This window comes from Podarcis pityusensis (genome assembly GCF_964106645.2).
Source record: "Podarcis pityusensis genome assembly, chromosome: 5".
Lineage (NCBI taxonomy): Eukaryota > Metazoa > Chordata > Lepidosauria > Squamata > Lacertidae > Podarcis > Podarcis pityusensis.
In genome coordinates, this window is record NC_138032.1 from 85,913,497 (window position 1) to 85,936,612 (window position 23,116).

Below are 23,116 nucleotides of genomic sequence, written 5' to 3' on the forward strand. Positions count from 1 at the left end.
TTCAAATGCACACGCAATACGAAAGCTGCTCCCCAATCAAAGAATTGCAAAAGTGGAGCGGGACTTTATTGCAGCAAAGGATTACAGACTCCAGTTTCACAACAGCCGCAATCAAAACACAGTCTTTAGGAAAGATGAATGGGTAAGTGCGTTACAGCCACGCTTTTTCCATAGAAGAATGGGGTATTGGCGCAGTTAATACGCGAACAGCACACAATTCAGAGAAAGAAAATAGGAATCGCCGTGCTGAGCCAGATCAATGGTCCTCAGTATTCTGTACGCCAACAGCAACCAGCAGGAAGATCCCCAGCAGGATATGATGCCACCATTATCTATCCCCTGTTGCTAATTCTCACAGCAATATTGGCCAAGATCCAAAGAACTAGCTAGGGGGGGCTTTGAACTTTTGTGCTTTCAACAACTGTCCCTGTGCCGCATGGCAAAGAACTCTGAAAATGGAGCAAGACTCGAAATCAATGTCTGATAATAAACTGGAGGTCAGCTGTTCAAAGAAAAGAAGTCAAAAACCTGACTCGGGGCACACAGCCCCAAGTAGCTCTTTGGATTCCAACCAGCATTTCTGAACATGGAGACGACACACTTGGCTTTATTCGGATTCATCTTAAATCTGCTGCCCAGAAGGAAGGTTTCAGTTCCTGGGTCAAGAATAAGGAGCCCAACTATCAACTGGACAATGTGAAAAGAATACTATTCTTACCTACAAAATTGTTCTAGCCCTTAAAAAAAATGGTGGGGGATTCCAAAGGTTTGAAGCTGCAAGATTCAATGCAAGACTATTAGAAATGACGTTAGCAATACAGTGGTACCTCTGGTTACGTACTTAATTCATTCCGGAGGTCCGTTCTTAACCTGAAACTGTTCTTAACCTGAAGCACCACTTTAGCTAATGGGGCCTCCCGCTGCTGCCACGCGATTTCTGTTATCATCCTCAAGCAAAGTTCTTAACCCGAGGTATTATTTCTGGGTTAGCGGAGTCTGTAACCTGAAGCGTATGTAACCTGAGGTACCACTGTACATTCTGTTGGCCTGGAACAGGCTGATTACTATGTATGCTGCCGTCTTCTGATTTTATACTAGTTCATGTTTGGTTTCATTTATTATGTATTTTTTTAATTATCTGTGCACTGTTTCAAGATTTGCCCTCCTTTCCTCCCCCTTTCTTTCTCTTCTTTTCCATTATCAGAGACCATCAGTTGTTGAGGGGCTGAGGCTGAATAACACCTGGGGGGCCACAGGTTCACCCCTCCCCTGTTTGAGAGCAGCTCAAGCTCAAAGTCCTTTTGGGCAAATGGACCTAGTTGTGTGGTTCCTTGGATGGTGATTTTACTTGTGTTTGGACTCTGCTATGACGGCAGCAGTAGAGCATTCTGAGAGAACACTGTTGAAAACAGTGAGACTTGAAAGGCTCAGCAGAGAGCTCCTGCAGTATATTCACACCTAACAAATGCTTTTGGGTCATCTTTGCCAACAGAAGCTTTACACTTCGCTACTTGCTATCAATGAAGGAAGGGGAGCAGAAAGCACACAAGCTTGAAGCTTGCCACAGTATGACCTTCCAACAGAAACCATAGGTGTCTGAACTGGATCGTGTTGCATTTAAGAACCGAAGGAACCAAAGAAATCCATTAATACCATTTTCAGCTGAAAGGAGAATATCTTCTGCTGGGAAAACTGATCAATGCTTTGGTGTCCAACCTAAGCTTCTTCATCATGATAACCCAGAGCAATGGGCTGCTTTTCCAGACCCCATTATCTGTTTTACAGATGGGGGGGGGGAACCAGCTCTATTTTCATGGAATTAGATTAATGTTCCAACAGGAAATACTTCTGAGGTTAACCTTGCTCTGTGCTTTTAAAAGCTGGCTGTAAACTTAAAAGATAAGGGGGGGGGGGAGAGAGAGAGAGAGAGAGAGAGAGAGAGAGAGAGAGAGAACTGACAGGTTTGTCGAAATATACTGTTTCCTGGAAAAGCTGTCAAACAACATTTGCTTTAAAGGGCACTGTGCACCAGATACCCAGGTCTGGTTTTGTCAAACCTGAGGATTTCAGGGACACCAGTTTGTTCCATAATTTCATAGCGCCTTTGGGCTAGCCCTTTTCCCCTGCAGTTTTATGGTGCCCCCAACCCCCCACCATTCCCTTAGTTGTACACCAGTTGATTGTGCCTCAGATTAACCATAAACTACCAGACCTGCATTGGAGCCCATTGCCACTATCAGTGGTACAGTAATTTTTTCTGAGAAAGACTTTTGAGCCTTGTTGTCAATGAGTACTAAAATATCAAAAGGCAAAAACGGGAAAGTTGTGATAGAGGCATCATGAAGAAGAGTGAACAGAAGTTAACGTCTCATCTGAAAAGAACGTTTTTGTGGCATGCCTGATTTGGAGATTCTTCATTAAGAACCTGAAACGACCAACGGATGAATTTGATAGTAAAATAATCTCCACAATAGAATCAACCGCAGAGTTATTGAGTAACGTTTAGGATAATTTAAAGGCCAGAATACAAGGAAGTACAGATCTTCAGCAATAGCCAAAACGGTCATTGCAACTCTACTGTGGCATGAGCTAGTAAAAGGATTCCAAACGTCTGCAAAATTGCAGATAATTGTGTAGAAATATTTATTGTGGAAACATGAAAATGCAGTGCAATTACTAAACAAAACTAAAATGTATGCAAAGTGTTTACATATGGGAATCCAAGTCATTTTATATATTTAAAAAACAATGCTTTTATTTGTAAAACTTCAAGGTGGTAAATAATGTGTAGTTCATGAGGCAGATCAGAGAACCTTCTGTTCCATTTGCTACTTGGTAGTAGTTAAGTTTACTGTAATAGCCACTGAAAGCTATAATTGCTAAGTTTTGTCATCTGCCGTTTATTTGTGGTTTGCAAGTGGTAAGAAAGCAACTCATTTCACCTTCAGAAGCACTTGCTTACACTTGTGCAAAAGCTAATAGCTTGGTATTTCACACAGGAAGACGTATACACAGATCTTGTTACTGTCATAGAAATGCAAAAGGGATAATAGAGTATTTTCAGGCATGTCCTTGAACTAAGGGTAATTTGAATTGCTTAGTAAGGAAACTAATGGATTTAAAGCAATTACATTACTAAAAGGTATGCTTTAAAATGTGACTCAGTTGTTTCATTGTTCCTCAAATAATAATTTTAGAGCAATTTACATTTCTTTTGTGAAAATTGGATCCACTGCTGAACAAACATTTCAGTATTGTCAAAAGCTTGCGAGAAATGGGTTAAGTAAAGATGTCTGTTTAGGTTATTTGAGTGCATGTGTACACAGTCCTATCATTTAAGAACTGCGATTTTGTGATTCACAAATAAGCTCAGCACAGATTCCTATTCACTTAGCTTTATTCATTCCAACATAAACAAGAATCCAAGGGACATTATTTTCAAATGAATATCTAATGCTAATGAACAAAACCATTTCAACTGAACCTTTTAGTCAAACAATATTATTGCAGGGCTGTATACCTTAGTCTGCTATTCAGTTTTGCAGAAAATTATTTGAGACTCCGACTTTGTTTCTACTGAATACAGATGAGCATTAAAGCTCTAGAATGTATTTCCTACACAAATGTAATTTTTCTCCAATATGTCAAGATTAAATTCATTGCAGATATGTCTGGTTTAAACCTGGCTAGATTACTTTTACACCAAACTTGGAATCACTTCTAGCGTCATTAATGCTTTTGTGTTGATTCACCACAGCAAACGCTAGTCAACCTCTGAAGAGCTAAAATTCCCATATTCACACAAAATCTCATTTTACAATTTCATCCTACATTATTCATAAAAAGGCATGTCAGTACATTGTGGCAGATATCCAGTTTTTATCTGCTGGTTGATGCACCAAGGACCGTTTAAAACAAAGCAATTAGTTGCAAGTGTGGTTAGTTTAACAAGATAATATCATCATAATCCATGGTTTGAGGCTGGCTTCTTAAGAAATTCTCTAGAGTTTGTTTTAAACTAGAATCCCTTGTCCAAATGGAATGTTAGATGGTGAAAATGAAATTAAACTCTCGTGAAGTCAATCCCCCAGCTGCATGAAAAAATAAGGGATGTGGGGGTAAGAAAGCACAATGCTTCACTCAGGGTTTTTGGGGGTCATTCATCTAGCGCTCAACATCAAAAAACCGAAGATCATGGCCACTGGTCCCATCACCTCCTGGCAAATAGAAGGGGAATAAATGGAGGCAGTGAGAGATTTTACTTTCATGGGCTCCATGATCACTGCAGATGGTGACAGCAGCCACGAAATTAAAAGACGCCTGCTTCTTGGGAGAAAAGCAATGACAAACCTAGACAGCATCTTAAAAAGTAGAGACATCACCTTGCCAACAAAGGTCTGTATAGTAAAAGCTATGGTTTTCCCAGTAGTGATGTATGGAAGTGAGAGCTGGACCATAAAGAAGGCTGATCGCCCAAGAATTGATGCTTTTGAATTATGGTGCTGGAGGAGACTCTTGAGAGTCCCATGGACTGCAAGAAGATCAAACCTATCCATTCTGAAGGAAATCAGCCCTGAGTGCTCACTGGAAGGACAGATCCTGAAGCTGAGGCTCCAATACTTTGGCCACCTCATGAGAAGAGAAGACTCCCTGGAAAAGACCCTGATGTTGGGAAAGATGGAGGGCACAAGGAGAAGGGGATGACAGACGACGAGATGGCTGGATAGTGTTCTCGAAGCTACCAGCATGAGTCTGACCAAACTGCGGGAGGCAGTGGAAGACAGAAGTGCCTGGCATGCTCTGGTCCATGGGGTCACGAAGAGTCGGACACGACTAAACGACTAAACAACAACAACATCTAGCGCTAAACCATGATTTACCATTATGTGTGGATGAAACAATTACCCTCAACTTTATAGAAGCTGCAGCATTGACAAAGACTGATCTTCCCAATATTATTTGCAAGAATTTCCCTCATTTGTAACAACATCAATAACACCAAGCTATTTAGCAGAGTTTTAAATCAAAACGAATAATGGACAGATGTAACAAACTTTGAGATTTTAATTTATACTGTACTTACCATGGGTGTGAAACAAATTATTAAGCAGCAAGAGAAAATGACTAAAAGAAGGGAAAATTCAAATCTGACTAATTCCTTAGTAATTTTCCTCAAATGAGTAAAGACAGGCTTAGACCTTTTAAAATAAGCAACCAGGATATGAATACAAAGGCAAGGGTTTCACAGAGTAATGCTTGCAAAAAGTAAACTTTAGAAGACACCTGAAGGCAGCCCTGTACAGGGAAGCTTTTTAAGGTTTCATGTTTTGTCGTGTTTTTAAATATGTTGGAAGCTGGGTTGATTTCAAAAAATTCCACTGGAAAAACGGAGATGGCAGTATTGAGTCAGTGCATAGCTGTCAATTTACAGATTTGAAAATAAGGGACCAGCGGCCTCGAAAATGAGGGATCAGCAGCCAAAATAAGGGAATTTTCCGAACACAGGTATGTTCAACTTCTGAGCCCCTCTGAGCCAAAGGCAGAAAGCCCAGCCAGCAACCAAATGAAGCCTCAAGCGGTGGTTCCCACAGTGCAGCAACCCGGCAAAGGGGGTGCAGCAAGGAAAAACACCGTCACCTCTCCGCTGAGAAGCGCTGAGCAAAGGCGAGTCCCCAGGCAACGCGGCCGATTTGATCGGCACAAGGCATGCAAGCTCCACCCCCCCAGTCGTTCTTAGACTCCTTATTGGGTGAGCAACGCAGCCAAGCAACACAGTTGGAGCCTCCCGCCTCCCTGGCCAGCAGGGAGGGAGGGAGAGGAGCTGCTTCCTTTGAAACCCGGGAAATTTAAGGGACATCATCAATAAGGAACAGCAGCGGGACACAGCGCTGGGATAAGGGACTTTCCCGCCAAATAAGGGACAGTTGACAGCTATGAGTCAGTGGCTCATGTGCTTCTGGCTTGCACCCTTTATAAAGATTTGAGGAGTGAGGTTATTACCCCTCTATTATTGTCACTCAACCATTGCTACTGTGTTCTTTCTTTTAGCAGATCAAGATGATCAGGTGACAGCAAAAACTGCAAGGTTTTTAGTGGGGGCAATCAGAATAAGATCTAATATTTGATTATTGATGTAAATGAATTTTGTAGAGTTACGTTTTCACCTCTATCTTCAGTACATTTTATTTTATTGGTATGGCTAGTGGCTGATGCAAATAAAGATTCTTCTGATACTATGTTGGAAGCTGCCCAGAGTGGCTGGGGCAACACAGTCAGGGCAGGGTACAAATAAAATAAAATAAAAACAACAACAACCACCACCACCACCACCACCACCACCACCACCACCAGCATTTTTCTGGTAATGTAAGAAATGTAAATGTGTTGCCATTGTCTGCTGGTGTTACACATTCTAATAATTTAGGTATGAAATAATGTATCTACTTCCCATGTCAACTTTTCATGTATGTTCTTTAATGCTTTTAAGTCAAGTTTCCAAGTATAAATTTTATGCCTTTTCTTTATAAACTGCCTTCAGATTTTTAGAATATTGTCCTGAAATGTTTGCCAGTCTTTAAATGCCCTCAACGTATTATGAATCGGTTGTGAAAGGTATGAGTAAGGAATGGGAGTTTAGCTTAGAAAATACCTCTGTTGGTAGAAAATAAGCATCAGGCAGTGTTAGCTACGTCACAAAGTTTGGTATTCCAACGCTTCCAAAATAAAACTGGCCAAAGACTCCCGAGATGGCTAATTTCCATGAAACTATAAGAAAAAGGGCTTAGCTAGGCCCATGGGTGACCTCAATTACAAACAAAAAACCATAGGGCACTTCAAGCGCTTTTTCCAAAATCCACTCAACATGAAGTCACTTGACAATAAGCATTTCTGTGTTCCCTAACTTATACAGCCATTCTGCCAAATGAATTTATGATTCTGCAACTAAATAAATAACTATTAGAATGTTGCTTTTGATTGCTAAAAACAAGCAATGGGTTACCATCATTCTTTTAATATTAGCTGTTAATAGAGCTTAAACAGAAACTAGGAAACATATACAATTAACTGCACATTGTGATCTAATTCAGGAATTTGTATCAAATTTTCCAGTACTTTAACAAATTAGCTTAAGGCTACCGCATTTTTCGTTCCATAGGACGCTCCGTCCCATAGGACGCACCTACTTTTTTGGGGGGGAAATAAAGGAAAAAATTTTTTCCTTTATTTCCCCCCCCCAAAACCAGGTCGGGGAACAGTGGGATGGCGGCGCTGCGCCTCCCCGTTGTCCCCCGAGCTTGTGGGGCTGGCCGATGTCTGCCCGGCGTGAGGGGCGCTCTGCTTCAGGGCACCCCACGCGCCGGGCGGCAGGCTGCAGACACCTGCGTGAAGCACGGGGCGTCCTCCGGAGGGCGCCCCATGCTGCGCGCTGCAGGCTGCCGCCCGCAAGCCGTGCGCGCCCAGGGGGCATCTCCCCCAGGGCACGCAAGGCTTGCCGACACCTGCGCGAAGCACGGGGCGTCCTCCGGAGGGCGCCCCGTGCTCCGCACTGCAGGCTGCCGCCCGAAAGCCTTGCGCTCCCGGGGGAGATCCCCCGGGCGCGCAAGGCTTGCCGACACCTGCGCGAAGCACGGGGCGTCCTCCGAGGGCGCCCCGTGCTCCACGCTGCAGGCTGCCGCCCGCAAGCCGTGCGCGCCCAGGGGGGATCTCCCCCCGGGCGCGCAAGGCTTGCAGACACCTGCACGAAGCACGGGGCGTCCTCCGGAGGGCGCCCCGTGCTCCGCGCTGCAGGCTGCCGCCCGCAAGCCGTGCGCGCCCAGGGGGGATCTCCCCCAGGGCACGCAAGGCTTGCCGACACCTGCGCGAAGCACGGGACGTCCTCCGAGGGCGCCCCGTGCTCCGCGCTGCAGGCTGCCGCCCGCAAGCCTTGCGCTCCCGGGGGGAGATCCCCCGGGTGCGCAAGGCTTGCCGACACCTGCGCGAAGCACGGGCATCCTCCGGAGGGCGCCCTGTGCTCCGCGCTGCAGGCTGCTGCCCGCAAGCCTTGAGTGCCCAGGGGAACTCCCCCCGGGTGCGCAAGGCTTGCAGATAGCTTCCTGGAGCCTGAAGAGCGAGAGGTGTCGGTGCGCACCGACGCCTCTCGCTCTCCAGGCTTCAGCGAAAGCCTGCATTCGCCCCATAGGACGCACACACATTTCCCCTTCATTTTTGGAGGGGAAAAAGTGCGTCCTATGGAGCGAAAAATACGGTAAATAAAAAGCTAGAATACATTATTTAAAATGTTAATATTTATATCAGTGTTTGGTTTGTGCCTATAAACTGTTTCTCACTGCAGGCAACTGCTGAGTTCTTTTACCATTTCTAATGGTGCTCCTCAAACATAGACAAGGCACAAAATGCATTAAGTCCAGTCATGTGATTTTTACTCATGTCCAGAAATGACGGTGCAATTAGGCAGATAAGGATCTACAGAACTTTGCTGAATCTGTTTGCAGCCCAGATTTCTAGTTTACAGAAGCACTTAGGGACATGATTACTTCTAAGAAATGGACACTTACTACAGTTTTATTGGTGTCCAACAGGAATTTCCTTTCTAATCATCAAAAACCAACTAATCTTACCATATCAATTAATGTTTCCAATTACTTCTCAGTCTATAAGTCTTCTTTCATAATGGTTCAACGCCCAAAGGTTTATTTACACAATCAAATACCACATCTATGGGATTTATATAATTTATGTAATTGTCAAAAACTTGGTGAATGTTGACAACTACAGAAAATTCTTAAGATTTTATCAAGTGTGGTAAGAAATGTCAGAAATACTTACATTGTGAGATTTTTTCATCAATAATATGGAAAACAGCAGAGCAAACAAGAATAATATACGTGTCTCCCTTCAGAAACAGGCCCAGTGAAAATGTTTTTAGTTATATATGGCCAGGAAGCTCATGCTGCCAATGTTTTATAGCCATCCTACTGAAATTGAAGAGGGCTGCAATGAATTCACATTTTGGTCAATATTTTAGCTCCCACTAGTGAGAAAATTGATTCCAACGATAGAACAAATATTGCATGAACCAAGATGATCAGCTGAAGTACTTATCTCATAATCATGCTGGACTCCAACACCACTGCGGTGAAATTACATTTCTTTCTCATTATTAGATATCCAAAAGGTTTGCAAAATAAGCTCTATCAACTCTGCTCTGTTTCAGATTAACTTGACACAAAAAACTTCAATGGAGATTACTGATAAGAGACATGTCTTTAAGCAAGTGTTACAATGCAACTGATAACATAATGGAGTACAGTGAAGCGCAAGAAATCCAGAGTACACCTACTGCAATTGCATGAATAAATGAAACACTCATTCAATACAGCACGACTGGATTGCTTTCTGCTTTGAGGTTATCATTGTTCCGTTCGGCAGCTATGCTATTGGAAACTTGGTCAATCTTATTGTAATCTAACCCTTTTGCTTGAACTGGAGAACCATATGATTAATTAGTTTCTCAGTCTATGTCACTGTTGTTCTGAATGTTCCCTTTTTCCCTAACTTTCGATGCAGGGTATTGGTGGTAGTGTTTTAAGAAAACAGTATTTCTGTTCAACTGTCTTCATGTCCTGAGGTGGAAAATGCTGACCAACTGCTGTTGGATAAATCAGGATGGCACCGGAAGCCATCCTGCCTTGTGTTTATTACTTCAGTCTGTTCTGATCAAAAGGTTTTTTCACTTTGCCATATAATGCTTGATCAAAATATACGACTATGTGCTACTGTAGACACCACATGATGTCAGCATAAATAGTGTTAGATGTTGGGACAGACATTATGGAGAAAATAGTTACTGACTGAGGAGATCTAGCATTCAGATTAAAAAGTATTTTCCCAGTTGCTTTAAAACCAAACTTCTTTCAAAGAGGGCCAGGTTTGATGAATATATATATTTTTAGGATTCAACCCCAAAGTTAAATTGGGCCCCCAAAACAGCCTTTGGACATGCCTGGGGATAAGGGAGTAGAATGTAGGGTAGAGACTATGAAACCCAGATCTTCTCTCCTGTTTTCACCCAAGGGAAAATCCTGCAAATGAAGCGATGCTTGAATACAGCCAATGTTCTGCTACAATACAATTTGAACTGGAGAATTCTGGAGTCTATGTCTGCATTATCCCCAAACCATTTCTCCTTTAAATAAGACTAGAAAGCAGATAATCTTAAGAACATGTCAAGAGTTCATAAAAAGCCCATGAATAGGAATCAACAAAAGATGAGCAGCTTTGGCTGTACGACCCAAGAAATCTGGTGTGGACGCATTTCTCCTTTTTCATATGATTGACACTTAATTAAGTTTGACTAGTAGAAGAGCAACAGTGGCAACTTTCTTCAAAGTTGACTCTCTCATCCCCATTCCCTTCTAGGTGTACAAAGATTTATTTTTTAAATTTACAGTGGTACCTCAGGTTAAGTACTTAATTCGTTCCGGAGGTCCGTTCTTAACCTGAAACTGTTCTTAACCTGAAGCACCACTTTAGCTAATGGGGCCTCCTGCTGCTGCCGCGCCGTCAGAGCACGATTTCTGTTCTCATCCTGAAGCAAAGTTCTTAACCTGAAGCACTATTTCTTGGTTAGCGGAGTCTGTAACCTGAAGCGTATGTAACCTGAGGTACCACTGTACATTAAAATAAGAGTGATAAATCAGATCAGGTTTTTAAAATGCAACTTTAGATTTCTTGCCTTACAGACTTCATTACCCAAGAAAAGTATTCTTACGAAATATGGAAGAACAGTCTGCATCAACATGGATTTATGTATTGAAGTTTCCCTGCCTAGCAGGACTGTTTTCAGTCATCCAGTGTTATGCAGTTAAAGCAGCTCATTACCAATAGATCTGAGTTTCAGCATCTTCCTAATGAAATAAAGACTAGCCTTTTGCCTCTCCCATGTGCATGGAATGCATTTATGTATCTATAGAATTGGAGTGGGGGCTTGACAGATAAAGAAACATTATGCCAATAAAGATGACATGCTGCGTTCATCTCTGTAGGTATCTGTCAAATGCAAAACCGTACACAACTATCTTCAGAGTAATAATGATGTTTTATCATTTTAATTATAAACACTTTGGAAAAAAAATCCCCCAAAGTATATGTGTTGGGGTGGTCTAAATTAACTGTAGTTTGATAGCCCAAGGGTAGCAGAAATAGATTGAGCTAGCAAATTTCATAGTAGTTATAGCAGCTGTCTTCTTGCCTCGGGGAATCTGGGTATTTAACAAAGCAGACAGCTTGGCACAGGCATCTGATTAGCAACATGCCAATATGGCTGGACAGAATTTGCAGAGGCTCTATTGTTCCAGTATTTGATTAAACATCTGGAGAATTCTACTATTATATATTTCCCCCATATATTCACTCAATAATTTTGCACAGGTTGTCATGTCTTCCTTAATACTAGTAACAGGGCGTGGAGTCGCCCGCGGTGCAGCAGTAAAAATGAATGATGATGCGGCGCAAATGAAGTTGTTTAAAAAAAAGCAGAAAGGGCAGAATGTGAGAGTAAGTATGTTTCTAAATCACAGATCCATAAAAGCATTTAAGAAATAAATTCAAAGTCATTCTACGAACAGAGATGTGAAAGTGAGGGTATATGTTGCAAGAGGAGTTTTATCACAAATACAAAAACAAAGAATTTGAACAACTGTTTAAAAAGCTAATAACTGAGATTCCAAAACATATTTGGCATACTGTCTTTGAAAATTTTACTACTCCTTGGGCAGTTTCTGAACAGCAAACTTTCAACAAAGAATCACACATACACACACTCTCTCTCTCTCCTTGTCTCTCATGCTTTATGCATACACCACAAATTATTGGGGCTTGTCGGCAGAGTTCAAAGCACCAGAGTCTCTGCAAACTGCCTTCTTCATCTAGAAGTACATTCTTTTACTCTATCAAATCCATCTGAGGTAATAAGACTTGATGTTTTATTCAACAGAGCTGAGGAAAATTGTTGCACAATAGGTTAATTCAAAATGGCAGCATAGAAAATGCATCTGTCAGTGGGGATCAAATTACAGGGCAAGCTCCTTGCGATGCTTAGAAAAACAAGCCTGCAGTTTTACGGATTATGTGCACGCATGTGTTTAAAGGGGTGGGAAAGGAGCTAAATATCTGCACTAACCTCCAATTAAAGTCAATCATAAAAACAGCCTATTTAATGAGTGCAGATTTCTTTGGGTAATTATAACACCAACCAGTCCCCCCCCCCCTCTTTTAAATCTGTAATTCTGCCTTCTTGTTATTGCTTGCTTTGTCATTAATCGCCTCAGGACCTTGATTTCCTAGCAACAGACTCTGCCACCAAACATTTGGCTCTTGTTCAACATTTTCTTTGTGAAAAATGGCACTGCTGTTGTTGCTGGGCTGCTGCAGCTAGACTGTCTCTGTAAGTGCTCTAATAATGCATTCTTTTATTTAAAAAAAATCACACGAGAAAAGGACAAATGCCCGTGCCTCCCTAGATAGCAAGCAAAAGCAAGTTTACCGGCAATTTAAAGTTTGCAGCAGCCGCAGGAAAATAATCTGATAATTTCTCATGAATACTATGATAGCACTTAAATATAAAAAAGGTCCACTGTCTGCCGCATGTTGAGGAAAATGAGGAGCAACACCTGCCAAATGTTATGTATCAGATTTCTTTTCCACCCAAGGGGACAAAGTGGCTGGCTAGGGTCCAGTGGGGCTTTTCTGCCTCTTCCTTCCCACTGCAGTCTCAGGCACCCCCCTCCCCACCAAAGAGCAGCTCCCAAGAGGGAGGTCCCTTCAGAACATCATGGACTGTGGCTCACACAAGGTGCTCCCCACAAGTCCCCTCCAATTCTCTCCTCCCATTAACAACTCCATGCTATTTCCAACACAACTCAGAAGCCCCCGCCCCACAATGATCACTACCCACATTAAATGGGGGGTGCCTTTGCGTGGTCACGCGCAGCCCCCTGGACCCTATACGGCACCATTAACACAGGCTTGGCTTCGCCTTCCCCAGGTGGGATACCTGGAGGTCTCCGCCTACCTCAGCCAGTTACCCAATCCCAGCCTGGGGAGGTATTGCCAAGGTGATCAGCCCAGGTAGGGGGAGGGATTACCTGCCCACACAACATGGGGAGGATCTACCAAGGTCTACCCACATCTGAAACATAATAAAGTTGTGGCCAATTTTAATCCCATAGCACATTGTCTTTAGTCATTATTCCACATGGGGGCAGCCCAGGGTTTGGGGGACTCCGCCTGTCCACGCAAATATTTTTCAGGAGGTGGAAGGGGCTGCGATGGGAAGGATGATACAGGAAAGATCTGTTGTGTTCTACAATCCAAGTGTTTATGTGGGACCCAGTTCCAGCCATACCTGGGTCCACCCCGCTGTGCCACAGTCCTCTGTTTAACAGGGGGCTGTACAGGGCTGCAGGGAGAAAGGTTAGCACGCTCCAGCGGTACCTGTATGGAGGTGCAGTAAGATTCAGCTGGTTCCTGATGAACAGTTATGCCTACCATTCCTCTCCCCCTCCCACCCATTATTCTTCTTCTTCTTCTTCTTCTTCTTCTTCATTTCAAAACTTTCTAAGTCTTCTTACAGTTTTTAGCTCATTGCATTCAATCCCAAGCGTGCCATTCAGAACAGACCAAGATACAGTAATTTTGAAATGAGAAAACAGGCTGGTGGGAGGGGGAAGAGCATAAATTAAAAATGAACAGGCTACTGTGGAAATATATATTCTGAAAAGATGTCTCGAGCATATGGCAGAAGCGGTTGATGTTCTGTGCTGCGTATGATCTTTGCAGGATAAGCATTTGCTTTACAATTATTGATGGAGCTTTGGCCATATGCAAGAATCAACAACCACCACCATGGAAAATCCAGAGCGCTGCACAATAACAGGCTGCAGGAGACATGAACACTAACTGAAGGAAATAACTTTTTTTTTAGATGAATTTGTTTCTCCCGAATAATCCATTTTCTACACTTCTCACCAGCTGTTCCCACATGGCTCAGGTAACAGGATGGCAGCAGCTGTCATACAGAATCCATATATTATACGCACATTACGTTCTTTAATCTGCCATAGCTGCCTCCTATACTTGTTAATTGTGATCAGCATTAACAACATCACAGCAAGGGAAACACAAATCTGCAATTTATAGCACACCAGAATGCAAGTCTACATAAATATGTGAATTGGGTTTCCGTCTATCTTGGGCGAGAGTAAAATATCCGTAGAATGAATTCTGAGCATTTCCTCCTCGGCTTCACTAGAACAGTGTTTCCAACATGTGGGTCACGACCTCAATTGGGTTGCAAAGCCTGTGCAAGAGGTTCGTGGCTTTGAAAGTTAACTCCAAACAATTATTGCTCTTAATCCTTAGTTGGTATGATAAATACCTTTAACAACTTTTTGTTTTGCTGGCATATTGTAATGCTGTGCAGACAATTGTAACCAAGTGTCAGAAACGCTCGAGTCTTATATTTTTCGGCAGCGAGCTTATTCAAATTTTGGCTTCATGTTACCAACTCAGTTATCATTGAGTACCCTGAGCCTGCTGATGAAGCACTATCTGTGCTGCTATTTGGTAGTGCCCATGTTTGCATGCTAGGTTTATCACTACTGACTTGTATGATTTTATTCTGTGAACTGTCCTGAGACTTTCGGGTATAGGGTGGTATATAAATTTTAATAATAATAATAATAATAATAATAATAATGAAGACAAAATACTGCAGCAGGCTATATACCTCAGTAATGATCTGTGGCTATGTGTGACAACCATCAAACGCCACATTGACCTACTTGTTTAGCTATCCCACTGATCATAGAATCATAGAGTTGGAATAGACCACAAGGGCCATCAAGTCCAACCCCCTGCCAAGCAGGAAACACCATCAGAGCACTCCTGACATATGGTTGTCAAGCCTCTGCTTAAAGACCTCCAAAGAAGGAGACTCCACCACACTCCTTGGCAGCAAATTCCACTGTCGAACAGCTCTTACTGTCAGGAAGTTCTTCCTAATGTTTAGGTGGAATCTTCTTTCTTGTAGTTTGGATCCATTGCTCCGTGTCCGCTTCTCTGGAGCAGCGGAAAACAACCTTTCTCCCTCCTCTATATGACATCCTTTTATATATTTAAACATGGCTATCATATCACCCCTTAACCTCCTCTTCTCCAGGCTAAACATGCCCAGCTCCCTTAGCCGTTCCTCATAAGGCATCGTTTTCAGGCCTTTGACCATTTTGGTTGCCCTCCTCTGGACACGTTCCAGTTTGATATTTGCCCAAATGGACTTTATTGTGAATAAAGCTATTAAAAATATTATAGCTAACACAGCTTTTATAAGTGTATGTTTTAAAGTAAATTTTTAATGGCTTATGAAGTAATAACCTGTAATCAGGTGACAGCTATTCTTACATTTCCATTAAGAAAACAACAACCCTGAATAAGTTTGTAAGTAATATAAATATGAATTCCACATTAATAGAAGCATTAAGTAATTTTTTGCTTTCTGATCATTGTCCAAAATTCCTGTGACAATACTAAATAAATTTGGACTTGTGTGTTGCAATACTAAAAAGGTTGAGAACCACAGTGCTAGAAGATGGCAGGTCTTGGCATCCCTGCAGATTCCAAGAAACTGCTCAAAAGTAAAAATGTAAATGCGATGTACAGTTAAGAGCTCAAATGCTGAATTTGATTCAAAATAGCTTCCTGAGTTCTACTTAAGTGAATTAAAGTAAGTAAACATTCATGTCAACTAATCAAGACCCAGTGCAACGGAAGAGTCACTTTTAGCACCCACAAAATATATCCTGTACTTGATGCAACTGGTTTGTAAATGGTCAAAGTGTTGAACGCAGGTGCAAAATTAAGCAAACCTACCGCAATATAATAAACTTGAGCTTTTTCCACCAAGTTCCAGTTCTTTTCTATGTCAAGATGCTTTTCCTTTTTATAACAGTTAGCAGCAGCCAGGTTAGCAACAAGAGACCTAAAATGACAAAAAGAAGTCAACATGATCAGATGGAACAACTGATCCACAATCTCTTCATTCCTTTCGCTCCTGCAAACTAATAATACTTAGAATTTATTTAGCAAGCTGCTTCAGATACCGTTCCTTCCTGCAACCCTTACAACAACCTGTGATGTAGGTCAGTTTTATTCCCATATTGTTGATGGGAGGGGGCACTGGGGCTGAGAGGCTGCTCTGACTAAGGCCACCTGTTCAGTTTATGTGCAGGAGAGGGAAGAGGTTTAAACTGGGGACTTGTGGATTTGTACCTCAGTCTCCTAGCCACTTGGACGCAGGTGGCACTGTGGTCTAAACCACAGAGCCTGGGGCTTGCCGATCAGAAGATCGGCAGTTTGAATTCCCGCAACGGGGTGAGCTCCCGTTGCTCGGTCCCAGCTCCTGCCAACCTAGCAGTTCAAAAGCACGTCAAAGTGCAAGTAGATAAATAGGTATCGCTCTGGTGGGAAGGTAAACGATGTTTCCGTGCACTGCTCTGGTTCGCCAGAAGCGGCTTAGTCGTGCTGGCCACATGACCTGGAAGCTGTACGCCGGCTCCCTCGGCCAATAAAGCGAGATGAGTGCCGCAACCCTAGAGTCATCCACGACTGGACCTAACGGTCAGGGGTACCTTTACCTTACTCCTAGCCACTTATGCCAGCTTTCTGAAAACCTCCTACAGATATGGGAGTGGAAGTTTCAAGAGAACTTTCTAATAATGCTAATTGGGAAGAAGCAGGGAAGCAAGGTGCTGCTTTTGATGCTGATGCTGTTGGTTGATTACACAGAGGCAAATTTGTAAAGATGGGGAAGAGTAGCAAGAAGAAGAGATTGTCAACAGCACAAATGGAAAGGAGAAGGGACTTGAAGTCACAAGCATCTCAGTTTGGCTTACAAATGCAGCTGCAGACATCTGCCATTTTGACAGGAATGCCATTTTGCGCCCGCTCTTAAAGAAAACATCATTAGATCCTTTAGATCTATCCAATTACCGCCCGGTTTCGAATCTTCCGTTCCTGGGTAAGGTGATTGAGAGAGCGGTTGCTGAACAGCTTGGTGGGTTTCTGGGTGAAACATCGGCTCTGGATCCATTCCAGTCCGGCTTCCGCGCTGGTCATGGGACCGAGACGGCTCTGGTCACCCTAACAGATGATCTTCGTAGACAGCTGGATCGAGGTGGGTCGGGGCTGCTGATTCTTCTAGATCTGTCAGCAGCTTTCGACATGGTCGATCACGAACTTCTGGACCACCGCCTTGCCGACGTGGGGATCCAGGGCACAGTCCTTCAATGGCTGCGCTCGTTTCTCTCTGGTCGGGGACAGAGGGTGGCGCTTGGGGGGGAATTGTCATCGCGCCACTCCTTGGTGTGTGGAGTACCTCAGGGTGCGATACTCTCCCCGATGCTTTTCAACATCTTTATGCGCCCCCTCGCCCAGCTTGTCCGGAGTTTTGGGCTGGGTTGCCATCAGTATGCTGATGACACCCAACTCTATCTGATGATGGATAGCCATCCTGACTCGGCCCCAGACACACTGACCAGATGTTTGGAAGCTGTGGCTGGATGGTTACGTGAGAGCCGGTTGAAGCTAAATCCTTCGAAGACAGAGGTCCTGTGGCTGGGACGGGGCGATATGGGATTGGGGGGGCAACTCCCATCTCTTGCGGGGGCGCAATTAGTGCCAGCACCGTCCGTTAAGAGTTTGGGTGTAATCTTTGACACCTCCCTTTCCATGGAGGTGCAGATTGCAGCTATAACAAAGGCGGCATTTTTCCATCTCCGCCAAGCTAAGCAGTTGGCTCCTTACCTCTCTCGCCCTGACCTAGCCACTGTGATCCACGTGACGGTCACCTCCAGACTGGATTATTGTAACTCGCTCTACGTGGGGCTGCCCTTGAGACTGACCCAGAAACTCCAGCGGGTGCAGAATGCTGCAGCGAGACTCCTTACGAGGTCTTCGCTGCAAGATCACATTCACCCGGTGCTACACCAGCTGCACTGGCTCCCGGTGGAGTACAGGATCAGGTTTAAGGTGCTGGTTTTAACCTTTAAAGCCCTATACGGCCTAGGACCCTCGTACCTACGGGACCGCCTCTCCTGGTATGTCCCACGGAGGACCTTACAGTCTTCAAACAAAAGCATCTTGGAGGTCCCGGGCCACAGAGAAGTTAGGCTGGCCTCAACTAGAGCCAGGGCTATTTTGGCTGTGGCTCCGATCTGGTGGAACACTCTGTCACAAGAGACCAGGGCCCTGCGGGACTCAACATCTTTCCGCAGGGCCTGCAAGACAGAGCTGTTCCACCAGGCCTTTGGCCAGGGCACAGCCTGACTCCCTCCCTCGGCAATCTTCGCGGAGCTCTGGCCCAATGGTTGCCAGTGGCCTGAATTAATTAATTTTATAATGAATGATTTTAGAGTGTTGTTTATGCTATACTTTTATACTGTTTTATTGTTGTTAGCCGCCCTGAGTCCGGCTTCGGCTGGGGAGGGCGGGATATAAATAAAATTTATTATGATTAATATTATTTTGATAGGAATTTTGACCTGGAATATGGCAGAGGTTTTTGTATCTCAAGGAGATATATGACCTGTTGTCACTTGTGATGCAGGCAGCACAGGTTCCAGTTGGCTCTTCGCTCTGCTCATAATAATGGGCATCCACATGAGCTTCTTCCGCTTTCTTCTTCAAAATTGCACCAAACTTATCCGTTCCGATGCACCCAAAAAACGTTGCAGCTTTATAAGGGCTCTGGATCATCCACTGCAGTCAGAGACAAAGAAGGAAAAACCAATTCACTTCAATTACTTGGAATCAAATTGTTGTTGTTATATGTACAGCACTTTACATTAAATTGAGAAGGCCAATAATACCTTTGAATTCCTTCAAATCCAGATGGACTTTAAATCTTTTAAGTTCAACCTCCCTCAGCCTGGGACCCTCCTGATATTGTTGGACTCCAGCTCCTATCAGTCCAGTTGTAGTCCAATTTAAGGCTAACTTAAAACTGCAATTCTAACCACACTTACCTGGGAGGAAGCCCAGCTGAATGTAACAAAACTTATTTCTGAGTATGCATGGCAAAGATTGTAGCTTTAGCCTATCCAAGTTTTGAGGGTTCATTTTATTTTATTACAATAAAGCGGTATGAAATAGAGTAAAATAGACATACTGATGTAGCTTAGGAAAATACAAATAAAATATTACCGATTATATGCAAAATCAATAGCTCTTTAGCAAACATACATTTTTGGACTTATACTCTAAAAATGCAAAACCAGCAGTTCAGCTACTCTGAAATAACTGCTAAACAAAACTGCAAAACAATCCAAGACCACCCCCAGATACATCATACATACATCACAGAAAAGGCGGTCTACAACAGAAATCTGAGTGCGTTGTTTATCACCTGTCTGGCAGATTACCTCTTAATGGTCACTTGATTGGATTACCTGGGGAGCCTGGCCAGTCTTTTGTAATGATAAATACTTAGTTCCTGAGCCAGGTCACAGGCTCACCCTATTCATACACAGACATACCCTTAAGACAGGATTTGTGAATGAAAAGACAATGGGGAGGCTTTTCCATTTTCCTTTGACCTTGCAGAGAAATATTTGAGGTCAATTTGGGAGGGACAAAATGGTTTCAGGACTTTTTCTGTGGTGTTTCAGACATGTGGTTTACATATACAGTAATGAACATTTATCTCTCTCTCTCTCTCTCTCTCTCTCTCACACCCACACCCACACACCCACACCCACACCTTAAAATTCTTATAACACTGACAAAATGGATATTATTATTCTTTTTTATTGGAGAATTCTTCAGCTTTATTAGATTTTAAGCCATGAGTAGACAGTGTTTCCCTTTTACATTAGCAGTTAAATCCTTCAACCAAAAACCTTCAACATTCCTGTTTGGACAAGTTTGGATGCTAAGAAAGTAGAGGTAATTTTGATCTGTTTTAGTATTTGAATTTTTGTTTTAAAGTATTGTTGTGAATTCCCCCCTTGATTTTATTGTTTTATCTTTTTGTAAAACACTTTGAAGGGTTTGGTTTTTTTTATAAAAAGTGTATAAATTTTATAAAATAATAAATAATATATCTTATAAACCAACCAACCAACCAACCAACCAACCACACAATGGTTTGCTCAGTGCTGTCCTAAGAAAATCCATGCAGGCCTCCTCCATGCTAAAACCAATTCTTATCCACTCCATTTCTGCTCTTGTGTCATCACCAGAGATGGTTAGGCCCCACAAATGCTACAGATTATTTTAACAAGTCAAAAAGGTCCACTGGATTCACTTGAAGGAGTGGCATTCTGGCCCTAGGTGGGACTAACTTTGGAAAGAAAAAGGAACTGAAGGTATGGTGTGGGCAATGGATCATCCCGAACTTTTAGGCGTTCCAGCCACACAACAGGGTGTGGCCCTTGGTCCAGGAAGCAGTATTGAGACACACCCTTCAGATGAGTCCAGTAAATAGAAGATACTCCTGTGCTGGACTCAGGTGGGACGTTCACAAGTTGATCTGCTGATCAACAGCTGGATGCCTAAGATGGATGGAGCACACTGTGAAGTGCTCCCCATCCAAAAGTCACTTTGGCTGAAGCACCAAGGACCAAATGCTCTGTACCACCTTTCCCAAATGGCCTTGGCCCTGCATACCTGAAGGAGCGTCTTCACTCCCATCATTCAGCCTTGACACTGAGATCGAAATGGCTGCTCATGCTGAAAATGGCTACCTTTCTAAACATGCTTTTGTTTGGAATTCATGTAGCCTCAAATACTTCTTCTCCCCCCCCCCCCCCCATCCTGGCCTTTCCTGACCATCAAGGTTAGGTTTTTTGTTTTAAGTTCTGTGACTTTGTACCTCTTCTGATGTATTTTACTGTTTACATTTTATAATATATTAAATGATTTCATAACATGCTATTGTGTTTAATTATTTAATTTGTCATGCTTTTATTTATATTGTATACGACTTAGACACTGTTTAACATCAAGCTGTCTAGAAATTTTGTAAATAAAATAAATAAAATCCATGTTCTGAATATTAGTAGTGATTAGGTATTAAGAGATTAGGAATGAATAACAATAGATCTTAGTATGTATTTCATAGTACTATAAAATACATGCTTTAAAGTTTCAGAACATCTTACACTGTAGGTTCCAATCAGTTCTGCTGCTTCATACACACACGATAAAGTCTGTTTCTCCATCCCAGCTATAAGCTGTTCATTCAAATTTCATGCATATCAACATCTGAATAGCAACTAAAGACTACAGTTGGAGATCTCTCTTATCTGTTGGGTAAAATTTCAAACGCTAAACATATGCCTATCAGCTTATATCTACAACAGTATCTAAAACAGGTGATAAAGGTTAAGTGAAAGTTTATTGACAATGATGAACTCTGACAGCCTCTATTCAATTACTTTTTCCTTCAAGGTGTCCTGTGATCAAAGCAAGAAAGTCCCCCCCCCCCCCCCCGAATCACAAGCTGTTTGTTCGGATTGAAACATCTGGTCAATATTCCCTAATGCTGCAATTTTCATGCGGTGTTAGCAATAGGGTAAGTTTCCTCTCCTTTAAGTCCCATAAGTGAGACACATATGGCTGATCATTTGATCCAGAAAAGATTCAGTTCACAGCACCATGTACAACTCTCTCTGCACTTTATGGTATTTTAAGGCTGCTCTGTCATTGCACTCCATCAAAACTGCAGTCTGTTACAGGCTTCTGCTATAAAAGCCTGCAAACATGACAGAGCTTAACAGCATTTGACTATGGGAGACAGAAAGCATGTAAGGCAAGGCTGTCTTTAAAATGGCAGATCTTCAACTCCTGCTAAGCATTCCCAAAGCGTGGCAAACTAGTAAACAATATAAAGACCCAATAATATCTGTTTTAAAAGTCATTCATTATTGTCATTCTAACATTTTCCATTCTGTATGTCTGAACTAATAGAGCATCTTCTTTTGCCTACCTAAGCCATTATACGATTCATAAACATTGGCATTTAACATCATTTACATTTAATTTAGAAAGGTCTTACTAACCAATTATTATTTTGCATGTTAATGGCACTTCACCCTCCCTCCATACAGTGAATGCAATAGGGCTAATTCCCAAGGAAATTTACACACTGCAACCTCAGTGTTTGAGGCAATCTTACAGAAAAGTTTGCAATCCAGAACAATTTTTACTGAATTGCCTGCCTACATGTAGATATGTCCATCATTTATGGCTTAGAAAAGAAAGTAAAATATCAAAACATCCTAGGGGCACTTCTTATCTGCCACAGGAAGCAAGGTAAGAGTGCTTCAGCTCTCAGTGATTTTTGCATCTATATAGTTATCATTTATTAGTAGAAGTCAGTGGTGGATGTTTAAGTATCAGTGGAGATCTTCCATATAGAAATAGGTGTTTGATCCTTGTGATCTGATAGCAGCAGAAGGTAAGTCCTCAAAGCTTCTTGCAAAAGTTAATTGAAACTTTACAAACTGAAATTTTGCCTGTTACGTTTCAATCTTTACTTTGTGTTTTACTGTCGTTTGCTGCCTTGAATGCCAACTGGTAGAAAGGTGGGATAAAAAATTAATGTACAAAAAGTGACATCAGAGATGTCGACGATTTCTGTCACAATATCAATCTAATTGAAAAACTACAGCTTCACCCATAGTGGAATAAGGCGCGCATATATATATATATGACCTGGTAGGCTCCAATACATAGCCAACTCCAGGGGGCATGGGTGCTTGGGCACCCACAGTAATATAAATGTGGGGGCTGGGCACCCACAAAGTCAATCAGCAAAGCCAGAGAGGGGCAGCCAGCCTCTGTGGTGCTGCCTCCAAGAGAGAAGCTGTTCAGCTCCACCCATTGCAGCCAGCCAGCGAGACACCCTTTTCCAGGAGTGGGCCTCGGGTGTGTGCATAGACTCTGCCTCCACGTCCAAGGCCTCCCCCCCCCGAAACAGTGCCTCGCTGGCTGCAGAGAGTTGGAGGAAGAGAAGCTGCTGCTACCTCCAGGCAGACATATGACTTCACACGAACACAGC

General features: G+C 42.8%; 1 protein-coding gene across 3 annotated transcripts in view; it reads right to left on the reverse strand.

Moving 5' to 3' along the window:
- The window catches only part of ADK (adenosine kinase), a 201,080-nt gene that overhangs the window by 92,141 nt on the left and 85,823 nt on the right, over positions 1-23,116 (reverse strand). For all 3 annotated transcript variants that reach the window (XM_081006532.1, XM_081006533.1, XM_081006531.1), the window contains exons 5-6: positions 18,641-18,813; positions 15,928-16,036 (exon numbers count right to left, since the gene is read on the reverse strand). In XM_081006532.1, the coding sequence (XP_080862658.1) occupies positions 15,928-16,036; positions 18,641-18,813 (282 nt within the window). The remainder of the gene's footprint in view (positions 1-15,927; positions 16,037-18,640; positions 18,814-23,116) is intronic.